We start from the raw sequence: 9,921 nt of genomic DNA, 5'->3' as shown, positions 1-9,921 counted from the left end.
TGTCATCATGTAGCGTAGGTAGAGAAGGGGCGTGAGTGGACGAGAGCTGAGGAAGCGTTGTTCCAGGTCAGCCATAAAAAATATTGGCGTATGTGGGGCCATGCGGCGTGCCCATAGCAAGTGCCACTGATCTGGAGGTATAATATTGTCCATCAACTTGAAATAGTTGTGTGTGAGTATAAAGGCAAAACAGAGCTCAGCAGCCAGTTTGTGCTGTGGCATCCTCAGGGATACTGTCTAACAGCTTGTATCCATCTGTGTGTGGGATGTTGTTGTTGTAGAGAGCCTCTACTCCATGGTGGCTAGGATGGTGTTTTGCTGGGAGGTACCAATGCGTTGTAGTTTCCTGTCAGGAAATCAAGTGGTGTCACGGAGAATAGCTGGGAGTGCTGGGCATAGGGTCTGAGTAAGAGAGTGCCAGCATATCCAGACAGTCCTTCAGTGAGAGTGCCAATGCCCGAGAATGATGGGGCGTCCAGGAATTTTCCGGGTTTGTGGATCTGGTAGTAGATAAGAATAACCCTGCGGGCTCTAAGGGTATGCTGATTTTTTTCTGGTTGTTAGTGGTAGGGAGTGCGCTGAAGTAGATGGTCCAGTTTCTTAGTGTATTCCCAGTGGGATCTGAGGGAAGTGGCCCTGGTAGAATTTTGGTTATTGGAGAGTTGTCTGGCGCCTCCTTCTGGGTAATCAGACCTGTTCCATGATGACAACAGCACCTCTTTATCAGCCTCTGTTGTGATAATAGTCAGGGTGGTTTCTGAGGCTGTGGAAATGGCATTGCGTTCTGCACACGACATTGGACCATATACATTGAATGCTTCCGCCGACATGCAGCAGGCAGAAATCGTGGAAAACAACACCGCTTGGCCTCATAACCTAAAGTGTGATGACATCTCATCATCTGGACCCATGGGAAGGTAGACTCTAGAAGAATTCCAGCCAGATTTCAAATCAACTTCCACGCCCACCAATGCAAACCTCAGCCTGGACCAATCTACACGGGAGGTCCACTTTCTAAGACACACACGGTTGGCAAATAGCGATGGTCACAAATTCTTAACACCACTCTATAATCGAAAAGCTACGCCGCATATGCCTAACCTTCATGCCTCCAGCTCCATCCCGGGCACATCAACACGATCCATTGTCTACAGCAAGCACTGAGGTACACCGCATCTGCTCTAACCCCTCAGACCAGAGACCAACACCTACAATCGCATTCTCTACTACAATAACGCACGAGGAATTAGGAACAGATCACAGAGCCAGACGTGTACGCCAGAGCTCTACTGTGCTAGACAACCAGAAGACCACAGGACTCCACTGGCCATCACATACAGCCCCCAGCTAAAACCCCTCCAAGCATGCACAGGGATCTACACCGCATCACTGGAAAATGATGCGCACTTTCACAGGTCTTATGGGTGGCAGGCCCAGTCCTCGCCCTACAGACAACCTCCAACCTGAAACTATTCTCACCAGCACTGCACACTCGCAACATAGTAACCCGTACTTCTCAGCTCAGAACCAATCGCAACACGCCTTCGATGTCCTTACGTCTGCCACATATCTACACAGCGACAGCCCATCATAGGACCTACCAGATCAGCCACAACTCACGTGGTTCAGCTCACCGTGCACGTCCACTTGCAAATGCAATGTAATATACCCATCAGATGCCAGCAATGGCCTCGGTATGTACATGCAATCGGAAAACTGGACAGTCACTTTAGGAAAGGATAAAATGACACAATCATATCAGGAATGGCATATACAACCTGGTAAGAGCACTTACCTCCCTGGCCACACTATGAGACTTTAAGGTTGGCCATCTGCAGAGCAAAAGACTCAGGACCGGTTAGAGAGACTGCAAGAAAACTGGCTGGAGCTTCAGTTCACTATACTAACCTCGTTATCTCTAGCTTGCTTGCTAGCATATATATACCTGCCCCTGGAAATTTCCACTACCTGCGTCTGACGAAGTGGGTATTCACCCACAAAAGCTCACGCTCCAAAACCTCTGTTAGTCTATAAGGTGCCACAGGATTCTCTGCTGCTTTCACAGATCCAGACTAACACGGCTACCCCTCTGATTCTGAACATTGTCTGTCGGTCTTTCTGTAAAAGACTCTTTAATCTTGTAGACTCCTATGTCAATCCACTTTGAGTTCAAAACAAACAGGAAGCATATTCCACAGAGGAAGGAACAGTATCACAGCTGTACCTTTGCATAGCCAGCATAGAGCAGCTGTTCAGCAAAGGAGCCACTTGTGTTCCTGCTGCCACAGAAATGTCTCTTCTCTTTCAGCGTCCATGTGTTGCATGTAGATATTGTTTCAAAATTAGTGTAGACCCAGAACAATCCAACCTTGAATGAACACGCATTTTGGGTGCAACCGATAATACATGTCACCTTGTTGGAATTAGAAATGTACTTATCTGAAATACTGATTGTGGCTACTCTGCATGAGAATAGGCAAAGTTGTCCACTTTCCTTCTGTTTGCTATTCTGCCCCATTGTTGCTCTTTGATGAAATGGCTAATTGTGCAGTAGGAGAACTGATTGTAGTGCAACTCCTTCCAATCCTCTCCAGAAACTCTCCTTTTGCAGAAAATTATCTACCCCACATCTGGCTGTTGATATTTAATGAACTGTTTCCTCTTCCCCTCTGCCACCACAGCATTTTCTGCTTTAAAGCTAGTTTATCCATCCTGATCCATGGTATTCTGAGGCAGAATATCATGGCAACATGAATCCTAATTAAAGCTCGGAAGTCATGCTTTCTTTATTTATATCTTAATTCTTCTTATGGCAACACATGGCTAGAATTAAATGGTGCTGTCAAATAGTGAAGCTAGTGTTTGATGGCTTTTAATATTGTTGCCTATATCAAAGGAATAAATACACACAATCAATATTACTTAATCTTGACTCTGTAGTAATTATTTCAATAGAGTGGTATTCATTCTGTCAAGTATCAATAAGGCCTCTTGATAGCAATTAAGAAGTCTATTTGCTGGTAATAAACCATCTTCAGTGGGGGCTTTGGAAGGAATATTAGCAACAGCAGCAACAACGCCATGAGTAGTTTATAAAACTTTTCAGTGCGTAATGATAATAAAATCACAGATTAAAGAAAACAAGAAGCAGCAGCAATTCAGACCAAGAAGTTATATATAATAAAGATCAGAAAGCCTGCCAACAGAAAATACCTGTGGGCACCTCCCAAATCACCCACCCCATCCTCTCAGTACTTCAGACAAGGTGGTTTGATGTAATTCCCAAAACTACAGCTCTTCCAGGGATGACAAGGCAATCTAATATTCCCAGTTTCTTAACACTCCTGATGTTCAAGGAATGATGACAACTCAAACAGAATGCCTAAGGCTGGTTGACAAGGAGGATACAAGTAAAGCAGTTACCAAGCCTTCTTCCCCATCTTCTTCTGCAATGTAAATCTTTAGTTTCAGAGTTGGCTTCTGATCTCACTTACACCAGGTCAACACCAGTATAATTCCACTGACGTTGACAGAGTTATTCCAGATTTACGCTGGTAAAGAGGGAGCAGAATCAGGCTCTCATTATTCATGGCTGACTTGTTCATTGTGCAGAACTGCTGAGAATAGGTATGCTATGCTTTCCCACACTCAAACTAATGTACAATGATAATACAGGTGACATCATAAGCTTTATCAACACGTCTCTCTTTTATACAGGAATCATCAGTTTAAAATGCTTGAATTTCCTCCTGATTTCAAAAAACATTTATGAAGACCGATGAAAAGGGTCAGCAGTTTGATGCTATCAGAATATCTATCATCTTGTCACAGACTTCTCCTCAGAGTGCCAGCAGTGTTCTTCCTTGTATCAAAGGAGCTGTGATTAATATTCGCTTATGAAGTGCTATCTAGTTTTACAAAAGTCAATTGATTAATTTGGTTACACTTGGAACTGGTTTTGATAGGTGAGATCAGCTACAGGAATACGCAATTCCAAATTACATATAAGTGGCAAGGAAACTTTTGTCTGGATTTTTCTACATTACCTCTATGTCTGCGAGGATCACTGCTGCTACTATCCATCTCTCTTTCTCTCCACCTATGAGAGGAGTGTCAAACTTATTTTTGGCAGATGGCCAAATTCTATTTTTTATTGTGGTACATGGCCAAAGTACAAATTTAAGACTGCATGCTCACCTCGATCCACTGAGGAATGCCTTGGAATGCCAATGAGGAGTTTGCACAAATATTAAGGACAGAATGTGACTTTTACATAGTAACTACACTTTTAGTTTATTTATGAATTATTAAGCACCTCATTGTCACATTCAGCTTCATTCAGCTGGAAAACATATTCCTCTATAAGGTCACCACTATTTCCCTTCTTTTCTTCCTTTCTGTGTTTCTCTTCAATTTCTCTGACTTCACATATCTTGTTTTTTCTTCCCTACGTATAGTCTTCCCTGCTGTAATTTCCAATTGCTCCCATCTCTATGAGTTTTACTCCCTTTCTACCTGCTAAACTGACAAGCGGTGAAATAGTTAATGCTTCCATTTAAAGTGGTGGTGTTTGGCTTCAGAATCAACACTTCAGCTTGATTAATGGCGAACGCTGCAGCAGGGTTGGTTCATGTCTCTCACAGCCATTGTTTCAGGCTCTCTGCAGGCTCAAGAAGACAACACTGAATTAGTGAACACTTTCTTCTCACTTGGAAAGTTAGGTTCACAGCCAGAAGATCCAGAAACTTTATTTATTTATTCATTTGAAATGACTGCTTAGATTCTGAAGAATCTGCATCTCTCTGGGCAATTACTGTAAATTCTGTAGTGCAAATGTGGTACTCTATTTCTAGACCTTTCACTGTCTTTCACATAACAGAGCCAGGGTTATAGATTAACGTCCATATTGAGTGGCTCTGTCTGCAGGTCAGCTCAGCACGGCTACCTTAAAATCCTGAAAAAATTTCAGAATGGTGTGTATGGATCTGAGTCACAATTGCCCCACGGTCACATTACACTGACTACCCTGGCACAAAGTGAACATAAAGATACCGAGAATACCCACGGAATTGTCCTAGCATCAGAGGAGTCCTTGAGCAGGCAGAGAATCACCGTAGCTGGCCACTCTCTGCATAGAAGCTTCAGTTTGGGAGATAAAGGGACACTTGTGTGGCATTCCTATGCCAAGGCTATTTCCAGTTGTTGGAGCAGCCTGTAGTGGGTGTTCAGTTTTCTGGAGGGGGAGGGGAGAACAGGGGGGAAGAATTTTTTGAGGTAAAAAGACACTTGGTGTAAAATTTTTAATTTTGTCCAAAAAAAAAAAAAAAAAAAGAAAACAGACAATAACAATTTTCCATTGAAAAAAGCTTTTGTGGAAATGTTGAGCAGCCTCCTGTACCACTCTTTTCTCTCCAAAAGCCTATAGTAAGGCCCTCTTCCTGCAAACGTGAGAAACTCAGGTCAATGGGATTATATATACAAATTAAATTATGCATGTAGCACTTGTGAAATTGGGGCCTACTTAAATTTAAATGTAAGGTTTTTTATTTTGATTTAGCTTCTGAGAAATTTTTTGCAGAGAAATAGGATTAGTTTGTGTTTATATCTGCCAGTTTTAATTCTTGACAGTGCCATTGTTTTAAACAATACCTATTATAGGGTTGAGGTGTGACTCTGAGTCACTATTCAGCCCTGTTCCCCATTTGCTCCAGGGAACAAGTAAACTGCACCAGCAATGTACCAAGTGCAGAGTCAAGACTGTGCCCATTCCTTTTCCCAGCATGCCCACTCCCTGTCCAATTTTGTGGGACAAGGTAGAGCAGCTCTGTGGAGGCTACTCTCCTTTCCTCACTGTGACCTGCCCAGCAGGTAGCCTGCACAGTACAGGCTACCTTGTGCTCATGCTTGCCTCTGTTGTTGCATATAATTTTGCCCCAAATCATAACTATAATACTCTGTACATATATAGCACCTTTCATCTAAGGATTTCAGTGGGTTGTTTTACAGATAGCTGGGGAATCTGAGGCCCAGACAAAGTCAGTTTTGCCATGCGAGGATGGTGTTTATGTGAAAGTTGGTCCTTTGATTTCTGTCTGCATTTTACTAATTCCTTGTATGTGTGCCTGCAATATGAGGTTGATGCATTTTTTTAAAAAGAAATTGATATATATGAATAAACAAATAAAAATAAGGGCCAGATTGTGATGCCTTTACTCATAATGAATATTACTTTACCCACAAGTAATCCCATTAAGCTCAATGATGTAAGGTACTATTCAGTGTGAATAAGGTTATCACAGTTTTACCTGAAGAGCTTTGATCACACAAAGCCCAAGAACTACACTGCACCTAGGGTGACCACATGTCCTGATTTTATAGGGACAGTCCTGATTTTTGGGTCTCTTTCTTATATAGGCTCCTATTACCCCCTGCCCCCGTCCTGATTTTTCACATTTGTTGTCTGGTCACCCTAACTGCACCCCCTCCCACTATAATTTCTTGGGCCTAATCCACTGTGGGGTTAAGTACTTTCTACTCTGATTAATTTCAACAGAGATTCAGGGGGCTCAGCAGTTTTTGGGATCAGGCTCTTATTTTAATATAAAGCGCCAGGGTGCCCTGAGGATAGGCATGTCTACCAATTTTCTAAACAGAAACAGTAAAACGGTTAAATTTTAGTGCCTATTTATTTCAATGAAAAATCAGATTGGCCACATATTTGCATTAAATTATTTTCACGCTCTCAGTCAGCCTCTCTTTTGGAGTTTATTACTGGAAATATTTGCTGTAAATTCATTTTTGCTGACCAGCAGATCTGGCAAAATTACTTTACAGCAATACTGAGATTACTTCCAGGCTACAGTGATTTTCAACTTTTTTAAAAATCTTGTAAATAAGCACCTGCCTGTTATGGAAGGAACAGTTCTAAAAATTATTATTTACTGTTTTGTTGAGCACCAACCACTTGATTTAAAATCAATGGGATTCTTTCCACTGACCTTGATGGGGCTTTGGCTCAGGCTCAAACAGTGCTCAGTGCTGTGCAGAGCATACAGCAACACATGGTCTCTATCACAAGGAGTTTACAATCTGACACTCCAATTCTGAACATATATATGCACACCTAATACTACGTGCATATGAATAGTCTCAATGAACCCAATAGGACTACTCAGTCATAGAAAGTTAGTTATGTGGATAAATGTTTGAAGGATTGAGGCCCAAGGCCCAGATCCTACTTGCATTTACATCTGCATGCCATGGAATTACATTGATTTGGGCTCTTCACAATATGGATTTTTATTTCTTATAAATAAGATTACTCATAAATTAGTTTTTTTCACATGGCAGTCTTCGGTTAGAAAATTTCAGTGACTTCAGTGGAACTATCCCTGGCAGTAATCAATACAAACATATTTAGTTGTCAGTTAAGATCTTCAGGTCTAGAGCCTGCACTGGATTTTGTCAATGCAGACCCCAGTATGATCGCTATGCTCAGTAGCATTTGTAGGATCAGGCCTCTATAGTGTAAGCCCTTTGGCACAGGGACTTTGCGTATGTTACATAAAGTGGGGGCATATTGTTATCACTAAATAAATAATGATGAAATAGTAATCAGCAACTTGAATCTTTTTGTAATAATTTCAGAAAGGGTGGCTTAGTGGATCGCTTTCGTGCTTTGTGTTTTCAGAGCAGGTGCCCTGACTTTCGCCAAAAGATTTACTGGGTGAATTCTGCTATTTAAAACATATTTAAAAAGGGAGAAGTGACTCCCCTGCGGCTCCTTCTGCACACCTGGCCCTGGAAGGGCAGGTACAAAGACAGCGGGCAGCACCAGCTGTTCCACAGCTCTCACCCCACCCCCCCGCTCCGGCAGTGTATAGCTCCGCCCTCTCGTTTGCATAACGCAGCGTCATCATTAAGCGACCCTGTTCCGCGGCTGCGCCGAGGAGGCGGGCGGAGCCAGAGCAGCGAAGGCACAGCACGGATGAGGCGCATGCGCGGTGCTGGACGGCGCTGGAACTGCGGGCCCGGCGCGGGCTCGCGGAGGGGTCGGGGGGCAGCCGTTGGCGGAGGCGAGGCNAGCAGCTGGCGGAGCGATACGCGGACTTGGCCGCCAGCCACAGCGAGGCGGTGCGGGCCCGTGAGGAGCGGGAGCGCCAGAACGCGCGGCTGCGGGACGAGAACGCGCGGCTGCGGCTGGAGAACCGCCGGCTGCGCCGGGAGAACCGCAGCCTCTTCCGCCAGGCGCTGCTGGGGCCCGGGCCGGAGTCCGACGCGCCGCCCCGCCCGGGCTCCGCCCCCGAGCAGCAGCAGCAGCAGCTGGAGGAGGAAGCGGCGCTGGCGGCCCAGCTGCGGCGGCTGCAGGAGAGGCACCGCCGGGCCCTGCAGCAGCTGCGGCGCCGCCGCGCCCAGGACGGGTTAGAGGAGGACGGGGAGCTGGATGAGCTGCTGCGGGAGTTGGACGGAGAGCAGCCACAACCGCCGCCGCCGGAGAAGAGCCTGGTGCCGCCCCTATAGCCCGGGGAGGCTGGCGGGGCTCCGCAGTGGTTTGGGGACCCCTCCTTTGGTACCTGAGGCGGACCCAGCTGGCTGCAGCCGCCTCACAGCGGGGCTCCTCTGCCCCACAGGGGTTTTGGGTCCCAGAAGTAGGCACGAGAGCTTTCTACAGGAGAAGCCACAGCATCTGGAGGAGGCCCACGCAGCAGGAGGGAAAGGGCCTCACAGCGCAGGTGCCTCGTGCCCTTGGATGTTGAGGAGAAGTTCATCCTAGAGGGAGAAATGGATTCTGGACTTTGCCACCTCCTGGCATTGCCCTGTCTGCCTTCTCAGCTTTGATTTTGGACCTGTGTGTGTCCTTATCTTTGTGCAGGAGTGAACAAATCTCATAGAGGCCATAATAGCTCTGTACATGATCCAGCAATGGCTCATTTTTTAGCCTGCTATTAGGTTTTAGTACCCATGTATATCAGTTTAAAAAATGAAAAGTTTGTGTGCCAGATTTATTTTGACAGCACTTTAAATGAAAGCTGATAATCCTCGGAATCCTTCTGAATTGATTCAATATCATCTGCCTCTTCATTCTCTGTATATCTTTGACCATTGATTTGTTCATCCTTCTCTGTTGCATAATTGGTCTAGATGTGGGATGTCTAATTCATAAAAACACAAGTCATACTAAATAAATCCTTGACAACCAAAATGCTTCTACTAGATGTGTATATTATATTCAACTGCACATTACAAATCATGTTTGTTTTATACTGTAAATAGCTACTCTTCAAAGTTCTTAAATTTTGGTACCAAATCTTTTTCAAAATTCTAAGAAACAAGCTACTTAATTACTTATCTTTCTGTTTTAAGTAAAAACTATTTTTCACTTACATAACGGAAACTATTTTAATTTTTAGTTTCTATTTGCTATCTAAAATACCAACCTTGTAAACATATAAGAGTAACATTATTTGCATTTGTAGTCTTATTGCCTTTAGTAGGATTAATCAGATGAGGAAAGTTAGGGTTGGATGCCACTGTTTGTGGGATGAATCCCTAAAACTTAATTACTAAACTAAATTTTTCACTGGGAGAAAGTGGTACTTATGTAACCTTTTTTTAAAAAAAAAACCAAAACCCACTCACGTAACTTCAAACTTTGTTTGGAGTTAGATATATTTATGGGAAAAGAGGAATACTTGTACTAAACTTCACTATCATTGTTTTATATAATTAAAGTTTAGAATAGTCTGTGTAGCATCCAGCATACAAATTTAATTGTGATAACAAATACTGTACATTTTATAAACAATATCAATACATAAAAAGCTTTTTAATTAAGTTTTAAGGGAATAGACCTGTTTAATGTGATAGGTCTAAAGAGCACCTCTGCTCTGCAGTTCATCTTGCTTAGTCTTTAATGGGAAT

General features: G+C 43.7%; 1 protein-coding gene across 1 annotated transcript; it reads left to right on the top strand.

Moving 5' to 3' along the window:
* The first annotated feature begins 828 nt into the window (after positions 1 to 828).
* Positions 829 to 9,609, top strand: TUSC1 (tumor suppressor candidate 1). Its single transcript, XM_032795429.2, has 2 exons — positions 829 to 917; positions 7,911 to 9,609. Exons 1-2 carry the CDS (start codon positions 829 to 831, stop codon positions 8,518 to 8,520), a joined length of 699 nt encoding a protein of 232 aa, XP_032651320.1. The 3' UTR covers positions 8,521 to 9,609.
* The last annotated feature ends 312 nt before the right edge of the window (positions 9,610 to 9,921 follow it).

The sequence above is a fragment of the Chelonoidis abingdonii genome, chromosome 6 (genome assembly GCF_003597395.2).
Source record: "Chelonoidis abingdonii isolate Lonesome George chromosome 6, CheloAbing_2.0, whole genome shotgun sequence".
NCBI lineage: Eukaryota > Metazoa > Chordata > Testudines > Testudinidae > Chelonoidis > Chelonoidis abingdonii.
The sequence above is the reverse complement of the archived record's forward strand: the minus strand, read 5'-3'. Positions and strand labels throughout refer to the sequence as shown.